We start from the raw sequence: 26,801 nt of genomic DNA on the forward strand, positions 1-26,801 counted from the left end.
TCTCCTCGGAGTACGTCCAGTGTGTGTCCTTAAAACAGAAATAATATAACAAAACATTGCCAGTTTCTTTGCTAGGGTCGGTCAAATAGAAATGCGTTTTTAAACTATTTGCCAGGGTCGGTCGAATAGAAATGTATTGTTAAACTCTTTGATACATGTACAAATACATTGAGAAACCATTTGCTAGGGGTCTTTCAAACAGATATTGCGAAATTCTTTTCAAAGGTCGTTCAAATAGAAACACATTGTTAAACTCTTTGCTAGAGTCAATCAAATAAAAATGCATTGTTAAATTCTTTGCTAGGGTCAATCAAATAGAAATACATTGCTGAATTCGTTGCCAGGCTCGGTCAAATAGAAATGCATAGTTAAATTCTTTTATAAGGTCGACCAAATAGAAATGCATTGTGAAATTCTTTGCAAGGGTCGATCAAATACATACATACGTATTGTTAAATTCTATGCTAGGGTCGATAAAATACATACGTATTGTTAAGTTCTTTGCAAGGGTCGATCAATTACACGTATTGTTAAATTCTTTGCAAGGGTCGATCAAATACATACGTGTTGTTAAATTATTTGCAAGGGTCGATCAAATAGAAATGCATTGTGAAATTCTTTGCTACAAATAGAAACACATTGTTAATGTTAAACTCTTTGCTAGGGTCAATCAAATAAAAATGCATTGTTAAATTCTTTGCTAGGGTCGATCAAATAGAAACGCATTGTTAAATTCTTTGCCAGGGTCAATCAAATAGAAATACATTGTTAAATTATTTGCTACAAATAGAAACACATTGTTAAATTATTTGCTATGGTCGATCAAATAGAAACGCATTGTTAAATTCTTGCTAGGGTTGGTCAAATAGAAATGCATTGTGAAATTCTTTGCTACAAATAGAAACACATTGTTAAACTCTTTGCTATGGTCAATCAAATAGAAACGCAGTGGTAAACTCTTTGCTAGGGTCAATCAAATAAAAATGCATTGTTAAATTATTTGCTAGGGTCGATCAAATAGAAACGCATTGTTAAATTCTTTGCCAGGGTCAATCAAATAGAAATACATGGTTAAATTATTTGCTACAAACAGAAACACATTGTTAAACTCTTTGCTATGGTCGATCAAATAGAAACGCATTGTTAAACTCTTTGCTAGGGTCAATCAAATAAAAATGCATTGTTAAATTCTTTGCTAGAGTCGATCAAATAGAAATACATTGTTAAATTCTTTACTACAAATAGACACCTTGTTAAACTCTTTGCTATAGTCGATCAAATAGAAACGCATTGTTAAACTCTTTGCTAGGGTCAATCAAATAAAAATGCATTGTTAAATTCTTTGCTAGGGTCGATCAATTAGAAACGAATTGTTAAATTCTTTGCCAGAGTCAATCAAATAGAAATACATTGTTAAATTCTTTGCTACAAATAGAAACACATTGTTAAACTCTTTGCTATGGTCGATCAAATAGAAACGCATTGTTAAACTCTTTGCTAGGGTCAATCAAATAAAAATGCATTGTTAAATTCTTTGCTAGGGTCGATCAAATAGAAACGCATTGTTAAATTCTTTGCCAGGGTCAATCAAATAGAAATACATTGTTAAATGCTTTGCTACAAACAGAAACACATTGTTAAACTCTTTGATATGGTCGATCAAATAGAAACGCATTGTTAAACTCTTTGCTAGGGTCAATCAAATAAAAATGCATTGTTAAATTCTTTACTAGAGTCGATCAAATAGAAATACATTGTTAAATTCTTTACTACAAATAGAAACACATTGTTAAACTCTTTGCTATAGTCGATCAAATAGAAACGCATTGTTAAACTCTTTGCTAGGGTCAATCAAATAAAAATGCATTGTTAAATTCTTGCTAGGGTCGATCAATTAGAAACGGATTGTTAAATTCTTTGCCAGAGTCAATCAAATAGAAATACATTGTTAAATTCTTTGCTACAAATAGAAACACATTGTTAAACTCTTTGCTATGGTCGATCAAATAGAAACGCATTGTTAAACTCTTTGCTATGGTCAATCAAATAAAAATGCATTGTTAAATTCTTTGCTAGGGTCGATCAAATAGAAACGCATTGTTAAAGTCTTTGCCAGGGTCAATCAAATAGAAATACATTGTTAAATGCTTTGCTACAAATAGAAACACATTGTTAAACTCTTTGCTATGGTCGATCAAATAGAAACGCATTGTTAAACTCTTTGCTAGGGTTAATCAAATAAAAACGCATTGTTAAATTCTTTGCTAGGGTCGATCAAATAGAAACGCATTGTTAAATTCTTTGCTAGGGTCGGTCAAATAGATATGCATTGTTTAACTCTTTGCTAGGGTCGGTCACATAGATATGCATTCTTAAACTCTTTGCTAGGGTCGGTCAAATAGAGAAATGCATACTACAAATAGCTATGCATTGTTAGATTCTTTGCTAGGGACGGTCAAATAGATATGCATTGTAAAATTCTTTGCTAGGATCGATCAAATAGAAATGCATTGTGAATTTTTTTGCAAGGGTCGATCAAATAGAAATGCATTGTTAAATTCTTTGCTAAAAATAAAAAAAACATTGTTAAATTCTTTGCTAGGGTCGATCAAATAGAAACGCATTGTTAAATTTTTTGCTAGGGTCGATCAAATAGAAATACATTGTAAAACACTTTACTAAGGTCGAATAATAGAGAAATGCATACTACAAATAGAAATACTTTGTTAAACTCTGCTAGTGTCGGTCAAATAGATATGCATTGTTAAACTCTTTGCTAGGGTCGGTCAAATAGATATGCATGGTTAAACTCTTTGCAAGGGTCTGTCAAATAGATATGCATTGTCAAATTCTTGCTAGGGACGGTCAAATAGATATGCGTTGTAAAATTCTTTGCTAGGGTCGATCAAGTAGAAATGCATTGTGATTTTTTTTGCAAGGGTCGATCAAATAGAAATGCATTGTTAAATTCTTTGCTAAAAATAGAAACGCATTGTTAAACTCTTTCCTAGGGTCGATCAAATAGAAACGCATTGTTAAAGTCTTTGTTATTGTCGATCAAATAAAAAAGCATTGTTAAATTCTTTGCTAGGGTCGGTCAAATAGAAACGCATTGTTAAATTCTTTTCTAGGGTCGATCAAATAGAAATGCATTGTTAAACACTTTACTAAGGTCGATCAAATAGAGAAATGCATACTACAAATAGAAATACTTTGTTAAACTCTGCTAGTTTCGGTCAAATAGATATGCATTGTTAAACTCTTTGATAGGGTCGGTCAAATAGATATGCATTGTTAAACTCTTTGCTAGGGACAGTCAAATAGAAATGCATAGTTAAATTCTTTGTTAGGGTTGATCAAATAGAAATGTATTGTTGAACTCTTTGTTAGGGTCGGTAAAATAGATATGCATTGTTGAACTCTTTGCTAGGGTCGGTAAAATAGATATGCATTGTTAAATTCTTTGCTAGTGTCGGTCAAATAGATATGCATTGTTAAACTCTTTGCTAGGGTCGGTCAAATAGATATGCATTGTTAAACTCTTTGCTAGGGTCGGTCACATAGATATGCATTGTTAAACTCTTTGCTAGGGTCGGTCACATAGATATGCAGTGTTAAACTCCTTGCTAGGGTCGGTCACATAGATATCCATTGTTAAACTCCTTGCTAGGGTCGGGCAGATAGATTTGCATTGTTAAACTCCTTGCTAGGATCGGTCACATAGATATGCATTGTTCAATTCCCTCCTAGGGTCGGTCACATATATATGCATTTTTAAATTCCTTGCTAGGGTCGGTCAAATAGATATGCATTGTTAAACTCTTTGTTAGGGTCGGTCAAATAGATATGCATTGTTAAATTCTTTGCTAGTGTCGGTCAAATAGATATGCATTGTTAAACTCTTTGCTAGGGTCGGTCAAATAGATATGCATTGTTAAATTCGTTAAACTCTTTGCTAGGGTGGGTCAAATAGATATGCATTGTTAAATTCTTTGTTAGGGTCGGTCACATAGATATGCATCGTTAAACTCCTTGCTAGGGTCGGTCAAATAGATATGCATTGTTAAACTCCTTGCTAGGGTCGGTCACATAGATATGCATTTTTAAATTCTTTGCTACAAATAGAGATGCATTGATAAACTCTTTGCTACGGTCGTTCAAACAGATACTGCATTTTTTTTCAAGAGTTGGCCAATTAGAAAACATTGTTCAACTCTGTTCAACGAAACTCTTTGCTATGTAAAATAAAAATACAAATTACAAAAATCTAAATGCAAATTTGCGAAACTCTAGTTTTGCGTTCGTACACACAGAAATAAATACGTAACGCTTTTCCAGGGCCGATCAAGTACATGAGGAAATGAACTTTTGTCAGGGTGGCCTACTTTTCAAGGCTAATACCAGGACTTGGGCGACTTTTTATAAGTAAAATGTTTTGATTGTTTTGGGTTTAACGTCATTTTTCAACAGTATTTCAGTTATGTAACGGCGGGCAGTTATCCCAACCTGCTTTCCTGGATCATCGGTATAAACCTGTTCTCCGCAAGTAACTGCCAACTTCTACACATGAATCAAAACGTCACGGAGAAAATATGCCCCGTCCTAGGTTCGAACTCCCGATCCAGAGCTAAGTGGGCGATTCTGAATCAAAATGTTTGATTTGCAATTCAAGAACGAAGTAGGATAATGAAGTATATATTGTTTTAAAACAATGAAGTGAATGTTCAACAGTTACTGTAGTTGTAGGAATTGGAGGACGGGTTGAATGGTAACGATTCTGCTCTACAATAACAGTATTAAATGGATGTTTCAAACAAGAGAGTCATGATAACCATTGAGCGCTCACCTGAGTAATATGAGCCACATGTTTCAAATAGCAAACTGATGCTAAAATTTAAAGAAAGTAGGTCAGTAGGTCAAATGTGTGGTCATTGAAAGTCAGTTTTAAGATCGGTATGCAAAACTGTACATGTCATCCAAATTTCAAGGCTGTATCTTAAAACAAGAAAGTAGGTCAGTAGGCCAAGGTCACAGTCAGGTGACCCCTAAACACTTGGAGTCATCACGTAATTAGAATTAAAAAGTCTAGGAACTATGATCTAATATTTTTAAGTACTTTTTCCTATATAACTCATATAACAAGTGACCCCTAGGGCAGGGCCTCTTTTCACCCCAGGGGTATAATTTGAACAATCTTGTAAGAGATCCACTAGGCAATGCTACACACCAAATATCAAAGGCCTATAGGCCTTGAACTTTAGGACAAGAAGATTTTTAAAGTTTTTTTTCCTTTATAAGTCCATGTAAAACTTGAGACCCCCAGGGCAGGGCCTCTTTTCATTTTCACCCCAGGGTAATATTTTGGATAATTTTGGTAGAGGACCACAAGGCAATGCAACATACCAAATATCAAATGCCTAGACCTTGCAGTTTCAGACAAGAAGATTTTTAAAACAAGAGGGTCATTGACCCTAAACTGCTCACCTGTGTACAAGGCTTCAAGTGTGCTTGTATAAGTACAGAGTTAGGTTTCTTCTATGTTAACCTATATTATATACATGATACATGTCACACACACTTTTGAACCTAGGGCAATAATTTGAAAAATTACGGTAGACATTACATATCTGATATTACATGCCAAATATCAAGGCTCTAGCTATATATTGATTCAGAGAAGATTTTCAAAGTCTCTAATATAAAAGCCTATAGTAAGTACATGTCAGACACGGGTGTGGCCATCTTTTGACCTTACGGCTATAATTTGAACAAGTATGGTATACATAAAGGGAAAAGTGACCACGCCCCCTGGCAGCCATGTTTTTTGACATATCAAAATAATTTGAACAATCTTGGTAGAGGGTCACACAGGAAGCATTTTTGTAAAATTATTCTAAAATCGGGCCAGTAGTTTCACAAGAGAAGATTTTTAAAGTTTCCACTATATACATATAGGGAAAAGTGACCACGCCCTCTGGTGGCCATGTTTTTTTTGACAAATCAAAATAATTTGAACAATCTTGGTAGAGGTTCACACAAGGACCATTTGTGTAAAATTATTCTAAAATCAGGCCAGTCGTTTCACACAAGAAGATTTTAAAAGTTTCCACTATATACATATAGTGAAAAGTGACCACGCCCTCTGGCAGCCATATTTTTGACAAATCAAAATAGTTTGAACACTCTTGGTAGAGGTTCACACAAGGACCATTTGTGTAAAATTATTCTAAAATCAGGACAGCAGTTTCACACAAGAAGATTTTTAAAGTTTCCACTATATACATATTGGGAAAAATGACCACGCCCTCTGGCGGCCATGTTTTTTGACGAATCAATATAATTTGAATAATCTTGGTAAAGGGTGACATAAGGACCATTTGTGTGAAATTATTTCAAAATCGAACCATTGGTTTAACAAAAGATGTCATCTGAAGATTTTTCTAAATTAGCTCTAGTGGAACCTGTGTGCAACCATGGTAGCGGAACTGTTTGTATAATTTTGGTAGAGGACCATCCAAGAAGTATCCAAGCCAAGTTTCATCAAAATCCATTCAGTGGTTATGGAGGAGATGTCTTTTAAACACAATTGTTGACGACGGATGGATGCACGGATGACGGACACAGCGTGATCACAATAGCTCACCAGTTTTAGACAAGAAGATTTAAAAAAAAATTTCCTATTTGTCTATGTAAAATTTGGGACCCCCAGGGCGGGGCCTCTTTTTCATCCTAGGGGCATAATTTGAACAATCTTCATAAAGGACCATTAGAAGATGTTACATGCCAAATATCAAGGCCCTAGGCCTTGCAGTTTTGGACAAGAAGATTTTTAAAGTTTTTCCTTTCAGTTGCCATGGCAACTAGAATTATGCATGGAATTCAATTCTTTGAACAAATTTGAAAGGAGACCACCCAAGTATCATTCCTGTTTGGTGTAATTGGCGATATCGGTCAGTTAATTCCCGATTAAGCAGGTGCGCATATAGGTGGCGCTACATGCGAAAAGGTCCTAGAAAAATTTGTTTACATTATTTACATCATTATTCAGTCGCTGTCACTTCAAACTATATTAGTAGATTTGGAAAGTATCCGAAAATGTAATCAAAATTCAGCTGTTATCCCTTGAGCAATTGAGGAAAGAGCTTTATTTATATTTATTGATATTCTATGCCTTGAAAAATATGAGACTAGCTGTAAGGACTGTTCTAAAGTGCATTTTCTGTGTGCAAGTTTATTTATTGACTGTATGATTGTTATGTTTTTTAATTGTGACAATAAATGCTTTTATTTAGCTTTAAAGTATTTTTTCAGTATTGAAATGCCCTCCTTGGAAAATCCTTTTATCATTGTGCAAGTATTCAGACTATATTCTTAAAATAAGGATCAATATAGACAGTATATATTCCTAAAGTTACAACTTAATCGGAAAGATCTGCATACACAGCTTAATGCAATGAGGTCTTGAATAATATAGAAATTATAATAATAATTACTGTAAAATGTTTGAATATATGCCCTTGTGATAAGATGTCCCTTCAATTTTCCATCAGCTGTTTTCTCATGTATTTCATGAAAATGTCATCCATGAGGCATAAATGATCTCTATTGACAAGTTGACATACCACGTGTTAATTTAATTTATGGTGCTGCCTCTTTAATTTTCAGTCAATTCAAATTCACAGCAACTTGCCCACATAAAGTGAAAATATAAGTCTTAACATTTAATAAAAACACCCGTAGGATTTTTAATACACAGACCACAAATTTGTAAAGCTTTAAAAATCAAAACAAATGTGAGACCTATTAGACATTATTTCAAATTGTAAAAGTATTAAGAAAACTTATTATACACATTACATTAACATCAGACTGACTGATATTTAACACCTAAGTGGGAGCAGGAAGTGTTAAGTCTGCTTCAAGGACATATTCTTGAACCCCCTAGAGTTAACAGGACACATGGCATGCACATTTTTATGACAACTATCCGTATGCACCCAGTGGATAGGAAATTTTATGCAAACTTAATATCCAGAGTAACCATTGTCTATTTGAAACAAAGCTTCCATTCAGGGGTAAAATTTAGCTTTTTTTTTCAACTAGCTACATTAGCTAGCCCCTCTTTGCTTATAAATTAAACCCATACATATTTATACATTTTTTTTTATTTAACGTCGCACCGACACATGATAGGTCATAATTATGGCAACATTCCAGCTTTAATGGCGGAGGAAGACCCCAGGTGCCCCTCTGTGCATTATTTCATCATGAGCGGGCACCTGGGTAGAACCACCGACCTTCCGTAAGCCTGGGTAGAACCACCGACCTTTCGTAAGCCAATGAACATATGTGTGTACATTTTCATATCGTATAAAGCTGAAACATCGCATACAGGTTTCTTTCCATGTTCATATGCAACACAGTTTCTATGGGAAGCATGGTATATAGAATATTATGGTCTTTGAAGTTGTAAGATAAAGCCTTTTGTTCTACACTGTATTTTCAAATTCATTTTCACAATTTTGTAGTGTTATATTCTAAATACAAGATTTGATATACATGTAGTTTGTTTGTTTTGGGTTAAATGCCGTTTTTCAACAGAATTTTAGTTATGTAACGGCAGCCAGTTAACTTAACCAGTGTTCCTGGATTCTGTACCAGCACAAACCTATTCTCCGCAAGTAACTGCCAACTTCCCCACATGTATCAGAGGTGGAGGACAAATTATTTCAGACACAATGTCTTTTATCAAATCGTCACAGAGAACATACACCCTGCCCTGGGATCGAACTCAAACCCCGCTATCCACAGATCTGCGCTCTCCCTATTGAGCTAAGCGGGCAGGTGAGATTTGATATAGAGAATCATTGAAATACTTTCTATATATATAATAAAGAAAATCAAAACATGATTTATCATTTTAATTGACAATGCAACATCATGTCTGTATGTTATTATTATATAATGATATGAAAATGATATGAATATACTTTTGTGTTGTATTCAGTTCTGTACAAATCATAACAATGCAATGCATATATAACAATCATAAAATCATACAAAACCAACTCAGTCACCAGTATACAGTTTAACATGTACATAAGCAAGGGAACCTGAAAAAAGTTTCCATGCCCATTACTCAGTACAGAAATAGCCTGACTGTTTATTAGCCAATGTAAGATCCAAACATTTTCTCTATACAATCACTCAAAATGTCAAAAATGCAGGCTAACTTCACTTAAAAACATATTGATCAATGGGTCATTCCTGTAGCTTCCAACTATAGCAACTGCAGTAAAAAAAACCTATTTCAGTGTGACGCCAAATTTATGTTCATTAAACGATTTCCCCATAAGCTTACGTGCATTCCCAACATTCTTATACTGTGAAATCATTTAAATCCGCTAGCATGAAATTTCGCGCAAATGTGAAAAAGGACTGTTTCGCGCAGGCTTTAATTAGCGCATTTTCAATTTATAAATGAAAAAATAAAATTAAAATATAATAATAGCGCGGTCTTAAATTCGCACATTGGTTCTAGCGCGAAATACGCGAAAATTCATCCTAGGAGAATAAAAATGATTTTACAGTAACACTGCTGCAATTTTTATGGTTCCACAAAGTTTCTTGAAAGCTATTATCTAGAAAAGCTGTCACATTTTCCTCTCCGATTATTTGAGAAATTTTTTTTTTTTCAAAATATAGATGATATTTGTTACAGTGAAAGACCATAGTATCATTTCAACAAGTGAACTTCTGATAAATATTTTCATGAGTGGCACTATCACAAGTGAATATTTAAAATCTGGTGTTCAAGTGAGATTGATGACAGGTCTTTCAAATTATACCAGTTTAAACTCTACAGCCTCATGTACTGAGTAAAGTCACACTCAGAATTACCACATTACAATGTTAACACTTGAAAAATGTTGAATAATTATTTGAGATAATTCTATTTCTTTTAATAAATACAGTGTGTGCATATTTACTGCAGGTATTTATGCACTTCTAGATCTTCAGAAATGATTTTCTAGTTATTTTTTATTCATATTCTTTCATATTCAAATGTAAATCCATCACCGAGAAAATTATAAAATGAAAATCCTGTTGTTTCAAACAGTGGAAGTTTTGAATATAATCCTTCATTCTATTTAAATAAAATACCAGGAAATATGTAATAAATAGTATACTTGCATATCTATAAAGGAAAAGTAACTTTCAGCAATCATACAAAAAGTGGAAATACAAGTACAGTAACTGAAAAACAATTTCTTGAAAAGACTACAATCTTTGCCACTTGCATACAAGTATAACAAACATTTTGAAACAAAACAAACTATCCAAAGCGAAATGACAACATGAACCTCAATATGAGATACAAGGCGACTTTCCCGGACAGTTGACAGAAATCTTCTGACGTAACTATTCTTACATAAATTCCAAAGCTCCATCCTTTTAACTGACACATTATCAAAAACAAAATTCTTACAACAGCTTTAGTGTTGTTATTTAAATACAATGGACTACACAAATTTCATTTAAAAAAATCAACCTAAGAAACAGCAAAAATACATGGGGGAAAAACAAAACTGAAATACACTATATTGCACAAAATGTCAAAACACTATGGGAAAATAAAAATGTTCTAAATCATTCAAAGTAATATTTTTAATGCACGCAATATACTCATTCAAAAATAAATATGTCCTATTAAATAACTACAAGTAACAGTGAAGAAGTGTCTTTTTGTCAAGTTACAGAGGCAGAACTTAAAACACGCCATCAAAAAATACTTTCAAAAAAATGGATATTTCATCTCAGTAAGCAGACAAAAATCAACAAAAGAATGATAAAAACCGTCTTGCAAAGGAATGTTTATTTATAAATATATCAGTCGTTTTGTTAACACAGGAACAATCCAAATCTTAAACTGGCTCTCACTTCAGCTCAAGAAATATATACCCTCTCCTTATATATCTACTACAACTATGTCACTAATAGCATCATTAAATATCATTTAATACACAACAAAAAACAAAACCACTTCTTCTTGCACAAGAAAATACAACCTTTCTAAATTTTCAAGGATAGCCACTTTTCTATAGTGAATGTATTATAAAGTAATGAGATGGCAATGCGTCGGTAAATTTTTTATACATCAGAAATTTGGTCAATTCTGTTATCTGGCAGAACATTTGTGAATTCTCTTTTTATTTAGGGGTGGACAGCCATCAAAAAGTTGTAATCTGCACTCTAGATATTTGAAATGTTTCTTCTAAGTTTTCCCATATTTGAATATACATCTGACTTCTCCAATTAAGAAACCTCTTATTTTACTTAGCAAATCAAGGATATCTACAAGTGGCAAGAAAGACAGACTACAAATGAGTGGTATTTTGAAATAAATATACCATAAAATCATTAATATTCGCGGGGGACTAGTTTTCGTGGATTTCATCATTGAGTCAATCCACGAAATTTAATCCCAACGAACAAATGAAAGCCCCATTCACTTTATGTTCAAAAGTTGTAATCCACAAATACATATCCCCACGAAATTGCCATTTTGACCAAACCACGAAATTTCATGCCCACGAAATTAAATGATTTCACAGTAGTCTTAGAACAGTATCAATTTGATGTAATAAAGTACTCATACAAAATTAATGTTGAGTTCCATATATTTGTGAGACAGTAGTTGGAAATTTTTCATTTTTATCAACATGTGATATTTCATCAGAAAGCAGGAAGTGTAGTTGAGATCTAACAATCTATAAATGATCAACAAATCATGAGAAAAGTTGTATCACTTTCCATCAGTGAACACCTAAAACTGATGTCACACTTTTTAACTTGGCAAAATTCAGGAGGAAATGTGTGCCCACTTTATTAGTTGTAATTTCATTACAAGCTAAATAATATTTTAATGCTTTAATATCTTTGTCCAAGTGTGAACATTAAAAGTCATGATAATGTTAATTCTACGGGAAAATGCTAAATATTACATATCAACCTTTATAGTACATGGCTATTAACAGATTTTAAATAATACAATGTTTACAGCAACTATTATGTAAGTACCTAAAACTGATGTCACATTTTGTAACTTGGAGAAATTCATGAGGATATAATTTTATGTTGCGCACTTTTATAGTTGTAATTTCAACACACGCTAAATATAATGCTTTAATTTCTTTGTCCAAGTGTGAACATTAAAAGTCACGATGATTTTAATTCTTCGGAAAATACTAAATATTGCTATCACAAACATATCATGCTTTACAGTGCATGGCCATAAAAATCTTTCAAATAACACAATTTCTATGAAACAATATAAATTTTGAACACATACTGACTAAGGTTGTATTACATGTAGTTTTCTATTACTACATCTTTGTAATATCTTACAAGGAATGTAATTTGTGTAAGCACTGATATTATAATTTGTCTGATTTAATTTCCTCCTTCAACTAATGTAACCAAATTAACACTGTTCAAATCTAACTCTCTCTAAGGGTGTATTTCATACAGGGTGACGAATTTACAGGATGAAAATTTAATATTTTAAGAAAACACAGGTAGTCTCTGTCTTGGTATATCTCTGCTAGCTCTGTTATCTTTCAATAAAAGCAAAATGCTTAACATGTTTTTAGTATCAAATAGGAAAGTCCAGTAAAAACAACTTTCAATTATAATAAGCAGCCATTATGAAGTTTTTTTAATATAACACATGTGTTCTAGCAAACAAATTGTGTATGAAGTTGGTATAGGAGACTGTGGGCCAGTTTTATGACTACCATTTCAGCTTTTACCAGAAATATTCATAGTATCAGTCTACTACCCAATTGTCTCCCTTTATGGTACAGAAAATATGTCATCACATATGTCACCACAAACAGCTTTTGTGAATCCATTTTTTCCTCCTCTAATTTTGAACTGTAGTATTTGACATTTCTTTTACAGCTAACTGAAGTTATAACATAAAATTATTAAGCTAAAATGAAAAACTTATATTTGAATCTCTTTTCAACAGCAATGTGACTTTGATATTTAATGTCATGTTATTAATTTTTATGACAATATAGGTCAATGCACCAGTCAGGAAGTTAATAGCTGAGTGGAGTTTGCTGCCAGCACCTCATCATGAAATACCTTAATCTGCACATGTCTCTACTGCTTATATGTCCACAATCAATAAATGAAACATTTGAGCTGCACCATGAGAAAATAAACATAGTGCATCTGTGACCAGCATGGATCCAGACAAGCCTGCGCATCCGAGCAGTCTGGTCAGGATCCATGCTGTTTGCTGACGGTTTCTCTAATTGCAATAGGCTTTGAAAGCAAATAGCATGGATCCTGACCAGACTGCGCGGATGCGCAGGCTGGTCTGGATCCATGCTGGTCGCAAACACACTATGCTGGTTTTCTCATGGTGCAGCTCATTTCTATTTTTCACTTGTTTACAATTAAATAAATCATACCAGATACATAACTGAAGCAATGGAAATTCAGTACTTTACATGGTACAGTATTACTACTCAGCTAAAACAAAATTATCACAGCTGTCAAACATACCCTTGTTTAGTATCACTCAATCAATATAGAAAACAAACATATAAATCTTGTTCAGTTTCAAATTAAAAGTTCTTGGATTATTCCTGAATACCTGTTGAACTGTAATTAGAAAGGCCTTTTGAATAGAAAGGTTCTTCATTCTCAATCAGTGGTAGTGTCCTTATATAGACTTATAAGCAAATATCTTTACATACACTTAATACTTCTGTAATTGTTAAACAAACATATGCTCATTCACAGACTTTTTTTTACAAAAACTTTGACTTAAATAGTAATTATTTCTAATTTCAAATTTGTTCACACACAATTCAAAAGTTATTTTAATTTCCTGAAAAAGAAGAATGACATTACACTTTAAGTATGAAAAGTGTTTTTGTACAGTGAACACATTTAACCTTTAGCCTACTGGCAGCAATTGATTAAGCCTTTGCGACCAGTGCAGACTAAAATCAGCCTGCACATCTGTGCAGTCTGATCATGATCTGCACTGTCGACATTTACTCAATATCTTTTTGGTAAGCACCCCTTTTAATAGTTAATGGTACTGTCCAAATTGAAAGACGGACCAGTCCACTACAGAAATTTAGTAGGGTAAAGGTTAAATACTACAGTATGTAACATACACTAGACTTAGCTTGATAATCTACCCTCAAGAAACTTAAAAATGCTACATTCAATTATTGAAGGAACGTGTTCCAGAAGGATTTTCCTTTTCTCTGTTACTTGAAGTGTGACTATTGTCCATGAAACTCAAACCAGATTTAATCGGATATACAGTAATTTGATTATCAGTAAGGAATATCTAATACCCGCTAAAATCAGAAGACTGTGAAATAATAATTTGACCAGAAATCTTTTCAATCATTAGACTTCGAGCTTATTCTATGTTGCAAAATGCTTTTGTATGTGCCACTGACACAATTATAAAACATTAATGCTGCAATTTCACTCAACATTTCTGATATCAAAGTCTACTTGGTATACTTCTGGTGACTACACTGTACTGAAACAAGCAAATTCGATGAATTGGTATCCCCCCGCTGAAAGGGTCTGTGGTGAGGAATGGCCAAAAAATATATCCAGCAAAAAGTTAAGAATGTTACAAAGAAGCAAATAATTTCATTAGTCAAAATCAAATTAACATAAAAACGAATGTTTTTTTGTTTTTTTTGGAGGGGGGGTGGGGGGGGGGTACAAAAGTTTACATGTTGATTATAAATATTGATGGAAAATTAAAAAAAAAAAAAAAAATTGGGGGAGGGGGGGGAGGGTGTGCAACCAGGTGTGGGTACACAACTTCACATGTTCATGGAAAAGAATGAAAGAAGTTTAATGAAATACTTCCAATTGGTTGGTTTGTTATGAACAAATCTGTGAACTTTTAAACAATTAAAGGGCAATAACTGTATGGAAAATTGACCAATAAAAAAAGAAAATGACGGGCATCATCAAAGTATGTTGGTTCATATTTATTTCAAGTTTGATGAAATTCTACCTGCTAGTCACCAAGAGATGGCTGTGGGCAGACATTTTTGTGCATTTTTCATGAAATCAAGGGCAATAACACTAAGCAAACTGACCAATCGAGAAAAAAAACTTGAAGGGCATCATCGCAGTATCTTGGTTCTTGTCTGTTTCAAGTTTGATGAAATTCTATCTGCTAGTTACTGAGAAATGGCTGTGGATGGACATTTTTCATTAAATCAAGGGCAAAAACTCTAAGGGAAATTGACCAATCAAAAAAAAAGTTGACGGGCATCATTGCAGTACATTGGTTCATGTTTATTTCAGGTTTCATGAAATTCTACCAGGTAGTTACTGAGAAATGGCTGCGGACGGACGGACAGACTGACTGATGGACGGACAACGTCATTTTAATACCCCACTCCCGATTTCATCGGCGGGGGATAATAACTGAATGGTAGCAGGTGTAATTGTGATGTACAAATACTTCAACGAAAGAAACATCTATTTTTGTCAAGAATAAAAGTTGATAAAGATTTTTTACAAACATGTGTTAAATTTAAAAAAGAAATCAGGTAATTTTGAAGTAATGGTGGTTTAAAAATTTGCAATCGACTTCCAACATTTAATTACATTTGATTTTTGAAAATGCTAGCTATGGCTTCTGTATGTAATGAATTACAACATGAACTCAACAGGTAAGACAAATGAAATCACCATTTTAGATACAATTTAATGAAAAACTGATAAAGGTATTTCAAAATATTTGCATACAAGTTGCAAAAATGAAATATTTGCCATAAATGGATATTGCATTTTCAATATTCTCGAGTGTAAATGTACTTTTACAAAAAAATCAACAGAATGTATACGGCCTTAATAGCTAATAAACATAAAAATGTTTCCAGCCATTCATCAATAACCCTCTAGTAATTCTTTATAGTAAAACAGCTATTGCTTGAGGTCTTAAAGGGAAACTAGAGTTAGCCAAAAAGTATTTGGAAAACATCCCTGTTCATCCCGACGCTTGAACCCTCCATGCTCAAATAAGCAATGTTTCACTATAGAGTAAATAAACTACATTGATAGATAGTCTTGTATTTTCTAAATCATAGACGTTAGTCATTAAGGAAACAAAACTGTATACAGACCTAGAAAAAAATACATATAATTTGTTTATAATACCATACTGTAGCATTAATCATTAAACATGTATCACAGGTCATTTCATGTGAGTATAATTACCATGTGTCATAGAACTATACATGTACATCTTTCAGAAAATCTAGCACTTATATAATGCTTAACTCATTACACAAAAAAATGACTACAAATCTGTCAGGTATGCCACAGACACTCTTGATCTATAGTTCTTTAAAAATCAAATTATTCACCTAGGGAAATAACCCTGATATATACAATCATTTCAAACCACATTTGCAACTTATCCAAACACTTACTGACCACAAATGTGTCTCAGGTCAAAACCATTCTCAAATTGTCAGCATCTGATTGGTTAATTCTTTAGTTCAATCTTGGTAACTGACCAATGGCAAAGTTCTTATACTGGTCCCAAAACTTAGTTTTACTACACAGGAGCTTGTTCTCTGAGATGGCATAACAAATATTTTGTCAAACATCTCCTGTTTTTCATAAACATATTGTAACCATTCTTTCTGATTAATAAAATCATGATGCAACAACTTTATAAGAATGAAATTCTGGTCAAAAGTTTGAAATAAGATTAATTTTGCATAACACAGATTCGTAGATGCCGTGGAGTGTTAAGCTGATATGGAAGCACATGTAACACAATGCTTTTCTTTTGTTTTTTCAAAGCAGCCATAGCTGGACATGTGAGCTCCTCTTGTATGCATGGAATTACACAAAAATCACTTTTCTTTGGTAACCATTCAGTTTTGTCTGCAGATACTGGAGAAGAGCCCGCTATTCTATGCACTATTTTTCAAACAATTCACTAGGATGGCACTACTTTATCAGGACTTTTTACTGAGGTGGTTGGGAGCATCAGCAAACATATACTTGAGTTTGAAAGCCTCAGCTAGCATTTCACTTATCTCATCATCATGCCAGTGGTGTGTCGGCAAGTTCTGTAGGAACATTAATATACCCTGAAATATGGTAAACATATGCACATATCAAATTTGCAATTCTGTAAACTGTCTTTCCTTATCACAATAATGTGTTGTATTTTCATTTTCGATGGTTAAAGTTTAGTTCATTGTGGAGTAACACAAAGTCATGTGCAATATAAGTCCTTCTCCTTAACAAAACTGAATATGCTGCTATCTATGTACCTTGGGACACACTATTCGCTAGTATGAAATATGGAATTTATTAACACATTTTTCTCACCTTTTGCACTGTCCCCTGGTTGAACCTCTTGCAAATTAAGCCAATTATTTTTAGCCTGTTTACATAACAAGTAAAAAGTTTCAGCCAAACAGTAGCATTTTGCAACAAACCTTTACTAACCCATCAAAATTGTCCATGAAAATCTATTTCAATATCAACGCTGAACTACAAAGATTTTTTCATTTCTTCAAATGTACTGAACCTGCTTACCTGGAAATCTTTTTCTCTTAATAAATCTTTGGAAAACCTTGTGAGGAAGGCAGCACATACATACAGATGGAAGTCAGCAAACCCATTTGGCTCACACTGTGAAAACAGTAAAATTGTCTAAAAATACGATTGAAACTCGATATCTCGAACCCTCGTATCTCAAAATTCTGGCGATCTTGAAGACACTTTCAAGTGCTGTCCAGAAAACATGTGCACAAGTAATCATTTTAAGTCCAATTTCAGTTACCTCCAAGTAAAAATGCTCAATCCCTTGGAATTCAAGATACCGAGTTTCCACTATATTTTACACAGCCTGTAAATGTTTTGGTGTGTTTTATTACCATATGGGAACTTTTCGGCCACAATGGCGAGGGAAGAACCCAGGTGCTCTCCTGACATCTCTACCTTCTTAATAACAGACAACATACCAGCACTATAGTCACCCAAGTATGTATATATATATATATATATATAATAGAAAATATTAAAAGTTACTCCTGGACAAGTATATAATAAATAAAAAAGAAAAACATCCAATGGGTTTCCTCTATCTGTATTTCTGTCTACCTACCGGTTTCATATCATAATCATCAGGGCAGACATATAAAAAATGTCTTTTTTTAAAAACATTTTTTATATGTCTGCCCTGATGATTATGATATGAAACCAGTAGGTAGACAGAAATACAGATAGAGGAAACCCATTGGATGTTTTTCTTTTTTATTTATTTTATATATATATATATATATATATATATATATATATATATATATATATATATATATATATATATATTGAACTTGCTTACTTGCTTATATATATATATATGTTACATGCTTGTTTGTATTCACTTGTAAGTTTGTAAGTGAATCTGCAGAGCTCATGAATAACAACGCACTGACCAATAACAACTGGCTTAGCGAGAATCAAGTGAATTTAAAGCACAGTCTGACTTATTAAGTTAAAATTCCAATATATGTAACCTGTACAAAAGCTTAATTCAACAACAACTTACTAAGTATGTATCCCAGAGTCGTACACTACATCTGAGGGGAATCTCCCTCATTAATAAATTGTTCATCCATCTGAATGCAAACTGTAGGTATTCCACACTTTCTTCTTCTAAATGGGCATGTAACTGGGCTGTAGGTAAAATGATAATAGGATGAAGATACATCAATTAGATAAAACAAATACACAGATACAGATATTTCTCTTATTAGCTCTTGCTACCATTTATTGACAAATCAAAATTTTAACTGTCTTGGTGAACGGTCCACTAAGACATACTACAGTGAAAATATTTAAAAATTTGACCAAGGGTTAAATGAGGCGATTGCCTTTGAAGAATTTGCTCTTTTTTTTAGCTCTGATGGCCATGTTTTCCAATGAATCAAAACAATCTGAACAATACTGGCAGATGGAATGTCTGCCTTTTAAAATTAAGCAGGCAGTTTCTGACTTTTTCAGTTCTACTATAGCCATATAAGGAAAACATACCCCAACCCTAGCGGCCATGTCTTTTTTGACATAGCAAAATCATCTGAAAGAAGGTCACCCAAAGAACATTTGTGTTGAATTATGTCAAAGACAGGCAAGCGATATTATAGATAGAAGTATTTTAATATTTTCCATATAGCCATGTAGAGAAAACTAGTCCCACCCCCTTTTTGGTGTGTTTAAATCAAATCAAACTGAACAATCTGAAGAAATAGAGGGTCACCCCCAAAGAATATTGCTGTGAAATTATTTTGAAATCAGGCCAGCAATTCTAATAGAGATGATTTTCAAAGTTTTCAATATACCCATATAAAAAACAAAATGGCAGCAATGTTTTCTAACAAGAGGGTCATAATGACCCTGAATCGCTCACCTGAGTAATATGAGCCACATGTTTCAAATGGCAAACTGATGCTAAAATATTAGAAAGTAGGTCAGTAGGTCAAATTCAGGGTCAATGAAAGTCAGTTTTAAGATCGGTAAGCAAAACTGTACATGTCATCCAAATTTCAAGGCTGTATCTTAAAAAACAAGAAAGTAGGTCAGTAGGTCAAGGTCACAGTAAGGTGACCCATAATCACTTGGGTACATCAGGTAAATATAATTAAACAGTCTGATAATTTTTTAAGAATTTTTTCCTATATAACTCATATAACAAGTGAGCCCCAGGGTGGGGCCTCTTTTTACCCCCAGAAGCATAATTTGAACAATTCTGTTAGAGGTCCACTAGGCAATTCTACATACCAAATATCAAAAGCCTAGGCCTTTAAGTTTCAGACAAGAAGATTTTTAAAGTTTTCTCTAATATAAGTCTATGTAAAATTTAGGATCCCCAGGGCGGGGCCTCTTTTCACCCCAGGGGCACAATTTGAACAATCTTCATAGAGTACCACAAGGCAATGCTACATACAAAATATCAAAGGCCTAGGTGTTGTAGTTTCAGACAAGAAGATTTTTAAAGTTTTTTTCTATATAAGTCGATGTAAAACTTGGGACCCCCCGGGCGAGGCCTCTTTTCATCTCAGGGGCACAATTTGAACAATCTTCATAGAGGACCATTAGATGATGTCACATGCCAAATATCAAGGCTCAATGCTTTGCAGTTTTGGACAAGAAGATTTTTAAAGTTTTTCCTTTTGGTTGCCATGGCATGGAATGAAATTCTTTGAATAATTTTGAAAGGGGACCATCCAAGGATCAATCCTGTGAAGTTTGGTTTAATTCTGCCCAGTGGTTTTCAAGAAGAAGATTTTTTTAGAAAATGTTGACGGACACACGACGGACGACTGACACCACACGATGCACGACTGACGACAGACACTGACCGGTCACAAAAGCTCACCATGAGCCTTTGGCTCAGGTGAGCTAACAAAACAGAAGATATGAAGAATTTTATCACCGAACATTACATTATTATTTCGAAATCCAGCCAACGGTTTCTGGGATTTTTTAAGTTTTTCCTTTTGGTTGCCATGGCAAGAGAAATTGCAAGGACGGCAATTTAGGGGCATGAAACTACATTAAACAATAATACAAACTACTATATCAGCCACACCATGAGGAAACCAACATAGTGCATTTGCGACCAGCGTGGATCCAGACCAGCCTGCGCATCCGCACAGTCTGGTCAAAATCCATGCTGTTTGCTAATGGTTTCTCTAATTGCAATAGGCTTTGAAAGCGAACAGCAGTTCCTGACCAGGCTGCACGGATGTGCAGGCTGGACTGGATCCATGCTGGTCGCAAAGGCACTATGTTGGTTTTCTCATGGTGCAGCTCATATTTATTATTACAGCCTGAAAGTTTACCATCAATTCTCTTGACAAGTTCCCTGAGAGCATTTACTTTCGTTTGTATGCCTGGTTGAGCGAATGTGTAGTTATCTTGTATGCCGTCGAGGAGTTTAGACGTACACCAGAACGTATCAGCTTCTATTATATTCAACGTTTCCTCTGGCAATTCCGTAAGGTTGATATTTTCTACTTCTATATCTGAAAACACATGAAAGATAAAAATGTATTGTTTAAATACCCTACCATCAGCCTTGCAACAAAATTGTGATTTTCAAGTAGTATTATGCACTGTAATAAATATATAACAGTCAACATAAACAGGTATATAAACTGAGCAAACACAAAACCATATACATATATATGCTTTAACTTAAGACAGGACCCTGTATGTGCAAGACCTCACTGGATTCTTTATCCATTCAAAGCTTATCTTTATGCACTACTTTTGTTCAACATACTCAAGTTGTCATCCTGAAACAAGCTCTAGAGTTTGAAACTGATATAAGAACAATTATCAAGAAGGGAAGCTTAATATCTTCACAGTCACCTTTTTTTTCCAAACAAAATGTAGTAACTTACTTCCTATTCCAAAGGCAAAGAGACCTATTTGACTATTTCATTCAAAAGGGCCAGTGCATAAGAATATACATATCATCACATACTAGAAATGTGTCTATAGAACATGGATTAGTGTTGCTCTTGACCTTTGATATTTATTAAAGGTGTAAGTCTTGAACTTGACACACTGTGTATTAAGTTATTTGAATATCTATCTATGTGTACGAAAACACAAAAGTTATTTTTTCACTTCTGTGACCTTGACCTTTATGGTAGTGAAATGGTTCTTTAATGTGACACTTCATCTAAATATGGTGAATGTTTATTCCATGCAAGCATATAAAAGTTGTAGAGCGGACAAGAAAAATTACCTTCAATATCCAGTGATCTAGATGTAGTGTGTGACAAATCATCTTGCTATGTATGCTATGCGTGAGAGCCGTATCATAAGAAAACATTATCTTATCCCAGGTAACGAGTGTAAAATCTACTGATCTCAATAGAACATTTTGACTGACAGAATGTACAATATAAGCATTATATATTCCTTTGTTAATGCCAATTGGGACATTACATATCACATAAGGGGGCACTTAATAACATTATGTGAAGGGCACAAATTAGAGAAAATACAGTACATTTGTATGTGTTTTCCCTACAATACAAAGTTACAACTTACCATTTTCTATAAATTCTGAGAGAAAGACAACAAAGAAAGGGGTAACCAGGTCATTGATGCCCTGTACATAACCACTTGCTGGATGACGTATTGCCCAGATATATAATATACGCTCAAATATCTGAAATCAGATACAAAAGTTATGACGACAATTCATAATGGCCTTGTGCTGAGGTTTAAGAAATAATATATCTCATTTAGTGATTTGTCGCTGACTAAAATTGTTGTTTGGAGTTCCGATGTGAAGGAATTGTATAATAATACGCATCTGAACAATAAAATTATTTTATTCAAGAGCAAATCACTATACCACTATGCTGTTTAACGCTATGACGTAATAATTGTGATGTCAGAAAAATGAATTGTTGTTTAATGACAAAGTTTTCAGCCTACTGTTTAACAGGAAAATGAAATGGGTCGTGTTAGAATAAACATTTATACAGTTAAATTTGAGGACTTGATATTTATATTCATGAACATAGCTAAGGCATTCTGAAAATTTTGCCATTGTAAGCTAAACATCTGTTGTTGCAATACAATGCAGATGTAAACTAATACAGTTATACTAATTTTGATTTTAATGTATGATTTTCAACAATTTTAAAAAGAAAATGAGTCAATAACTGATGAAATATAATAATACAACATATTAATTAATCAAATGAAATTTCAATTTGCTAATGTTACAGCAATAATCTGACCAGTAAACCAAAAGCTATAGGCTCATATCATGGCGACAGTGCAAATTAAAAGCAGTCACAAAACCTTATATATAGGCTCGAGGTAAGCTTTGAATTTCAAGGTGGGCCTTTGTGCATTAAAGCCAGGAGTCATGGAGAATAAATATGAAGTTGAAAAGATCTTACTTTTCAATCTAAAACAAAAACTGTTTCATCACCAAAGTACACCTGTAGCTGATACCTACTGAAATATTACATATGAGCCGTGCCATGGGAAAACCAACATAGTGGGTGTGCGACCAGCATGGATCCAGACCAGCCTGCGCATCCGCGCAGTCTGGTCAGGATCCATGCTGTTCGCTAACAGTTTCCCCAATTCCAATAGGCTTTAAAAGCGAACAGCATGGAGCCTGACCAGACTGCGCGGATGCGCAGGCTGGTCTGGATCCATGCTGGTCGCACACCCACTATGTTGGTTTTCCCATGGCACGGCTCATATATGCCATGGCCAAAACTTTAACTTCTCAAATCAGAAAACATAATGAATTTATTTTGTTCAAGCTTGTTTATACCCCAGCCACACATACAACGCGGATAGCTACGTCTAACCACGGATAGAAATGTAGTAATCCGTATCGATCCGTACCTTAAAGTAGTAATCCGTACCAATCCGTACGACTCAGGTACGGATCGATACGGATTACTACATTTCTATCCGTGGCTAGACGTAGCTATCTGCGCCATATGTATGACTGTGGTATAAACAATGGAAAAAGTAATGGAAGGCCATTCATACAATAGTCCTTAGCTGAAACCAATCCAATACACCAAATCCCATGCAAAGCTATAAAACAATACATTATCATGTAACAATTTCATCTAACAGTTTTCACTGATCTTCGATACCTAAATGTGTGATCTGGTAATCTTGAAATTTCCTCTTTGACTCACTTGTAAATTAAATGAATGACAACCTGTTAATTTAAAAGCTCTGTTAAATTTTTCACAATGTTTAACATATTCTATTACAGTCACAGTATCTGACAAATCATGGATAAAAGTTGCATCATTTTACGTTAAGAAATTAAAAAGTTAAGAAATTTAAGTATAAATTTCAGACTTAGAATGTTGATCAGTCTAGGCATATATAAAGCCACAATGGGAGGAATTTATGCATTACTTTATTATGCTTGTGAATATAATCTGTTGTACAGGTAAAAATATAGAATTTGAAAATCATGTGGCTCTCCAGTGTCATGCATATTACTGGCTGAAAATTCAACAATCTACATCTTGAATTAAGGACACTTAAACACTTTAAAAGTATGACCATTATATGTTATCTAGTAATACATGTGTAAGTTTATCTAATGTGAAATTATGCAAATAAAACTAGAGCTATCACTGAAGGTGACACAGTACATAGCAATTTGACGCACACAAGATTGCATAATTATGTGGACTGTAAATATAAAGACTCTATGTATATAGTATAGTAACAAAAAACAAAGTCCCATAGCTCTGCAGAATATTTATCTAAAAGAACGTAACATGCACCATGCACAAGTAGGGTTGGTACTGATCACTTGTTTCATTACATTGTGTGCAAAGGTTTGGGATATTAGGTGTGCACAAGATTGCATATGCAGACTGTATGTATATAGTATATTAACAAAAAACAAAGTCCCATAACTGTGCAGAATTATTTTCTGAAAGAACCTAACATGCACCATGCACAACTAGGGTTACTACTGATCACTTATGTTAAGTTTCATTAAATTGTGTGCATGGGTTCAGAAGATCATGCATGCACAAGATTGTATATGCAGACTGTATGTATATAGTATAGTAACAAAAATCAAAGTCCCTTAATTCTGCAAAAATTTTTTCTGAAAGAACCTAACGTGCACCATGCACAACTACTGTTGTTACTGATCACTTGTTTAATGAAGTTTCATTAAATTGTGTCACGGAGATGAGGAGAGTTGGTGCCCACAAGATTGCATATGCAGACTGTATGTATAATAACAAAAATCAAAGTCCTGTGACTGCATTTTTTTTCTGAAAGAACCTAACATGCACCATGCACAACTACTGTTGTTACTAAACACTTGTGTGAAGTTTCATTAAATTGTGACAAAGGGATGAGGAGAGTTGTTGCGCACAAGATTGTGTCTATGTATGTAGTATAGTAACAAAAAACAAAGTCCCATAACTCTGCAAAAAAAAATTCTGAAAGAACCTAACATGTATCAGGCACAACTACTGTTGTTACTAATCACTTTTGTAAAGTTTCATAAAATTATGTCAAGGGGATGAGGAGAGTTGGTGCGCATAAGATTGTGTCTACGGACAGACAGACAGATGGACAGACATACAGAACAACCTGAAACCAGTATATCCCCCTTACAACTTTGTTGTCGGGGGGTACAATGAGTGCAGTCCATGCAGTGAAAGTCACTAACTAATGTTGTTGTAGATCTATTTTAATAAAAGGTCAATATATGGTTAGGTTATGCCTTCTTGCCATGATGGCACACCTAGTACCATAATTTTGCATGAGCTTAAGCAAGAAGGCACACACTAGCTGTTTAACTGACCATTTTATTACATATGAGTAAGGAAGTGGAAATCTTTGAAAATACTGAATATAGATTACTATACCTACTGTACCTAGGTTATCATCAAATTTCAACACACTCCCTACCTTAACCTTCAAAATTTATGTGAAACATGCAAATTCAATAAATGAGCCACGCAATGAGAAAACCAACATAGTGCATTTGTGACCAGCATGGACCCAGACCAGCCTGCGCATCTGCACAGCCTGGTCAGGATCCATGCTAGCTGTTTGCTAACGGTGGACCATATTGTAAATTGACTTAGCCGAATATGTTATCCACTATAAATAAAGTTGTTATTATTATTATTATTATTATATTTCTCTGATTGCTATAGGCTTTGAAAGTGAACAGCAAACATCCACATAGTCTGGTCTTACATTTTCACTTGTGGCTGCACCATTCATGAAAGTACTGCACAGGGCTTGACAAATTCTTTGAAAGCAACTCTTCCTGCAAGACGAACTGCCTAGAATTTTCACTCATCCTACAATTTGCACTTGTCCTGCTATTCAGTGTATTTGTCCTTTTACATACCAGAAAATTGTTCTGAACTATACAATGTCTAGCATAGCCAGATGAATTTTAGAGTTGCAGATAACAGCTCTTTTAGCTGTCTGGGGTCTGCAGGGTTCAGTTTTAACTGGATGGCACAATTTGGCACTTGTCCTACAGTACGAGTATTAAAGTATGTGCCACTCACCAGGAGCAGATTTCTACTTGTCTTTTACCAGCGGATAAGTGGATTGGTCCCTCCTACATAAGGTGTTCACTCAGTGAATTTCAATCTTTCAAAATGTCCTCTATATCATGATGGTATCTACTTTTAAGCTAATGATAGCAAACTGGAAAACTTCAAAATGAAGGCTATCTAAGAAATAATTTATAGCAAAAGAGTGTTTTAACACTATTTATGCACGACGGGCGGTGATACATCGGGCTCAATACAAAGCACTCATGAAATTATTTGTATAATAACCGCTCGAGTGTATAAATAGTGTTAAAACATGGTTTTGCTATAAAATTTTTTGACTCTAATAAGCCCTTAATCTAAAACAGTAGATAAAATACAGTAGCGCTCTTTCTTGGTCGCAACAAAAAAAACCTTGTCACCGCACGTTAACGTGACGTCATTCTAGTGTAAGAGTTTTAACAGAGAAAAGCATATTAGAATTTCCTGTTAGAGTAAGACAGAGGTTATGAAGACTTGGATATAAAAAATAGTGGTAGGTACTGCAGTACATAAAAAAAATATCATAGTATACTGCTGTACGATTGTCTGTAGTGAAACCCTCCCCTTTGAATTTTGCATGTTTTAATTTCAGATTATATTCGACATTAT

At 34.1% G+C, this 26,801-nt stretch overlaps 1 protein-coding gene across 3 annotated transcripts in view; it reads right to left on the reverse strand.

Moving 5' to 3' along the window:
• Positions 1-8,906: 8,906 nt before the first annotated feature.
• Positions 8,907-26,801, reverse strand: part of LOC123529875 (TBC1 domain family member 22B-like) — a 32,321-nt gene continuing 14,426 nt past the window's right edge. For all 3 annotated transcript variants that reach the window (XM_045310443.2, XM_045310441.2, XM_045310442.2), the window contains 5 exons: positions 22,159-22,279; positions 20,937-21,119; positions 18,644-18,771; positions 17,629-17,724; positions 8,907-17,174 (listed from right to left, as the gene is read on the reverse strand). In XM_045310443.2, the coding sequence (XP_045166378.2) occupies positions 17,040-17,174; positions 17,629-17,724; positions 18,644-18,771; positions 20,937-21,119; positions 22,159-22,279 (663 nt within the window). In that variant the 3' untranslated portion in view covers positions 8,907-17,039. The remainder of the gene's footprint in view (positions 17,175-17,628; positions 17,725-18,643; positions 18,772-20,936; positions 21,120-22,158; positions 22,280-26,801) is intronic.

The sequence above is a fragment of the Mercenaria mercenaria genome, chromosome 13, assembly GCF_021730395.1.
Source record: "Mercenaria mercenaria strain notata chromosome 13, MADL_Memer_1, whole genome shotgun sequence".
Lineage (NCBI taxonomy): Eukaryota > Metazoa > Mollusca > Bivalvia > Venerida > Veneridae > Mercenaria > Mercenaria mercenaria.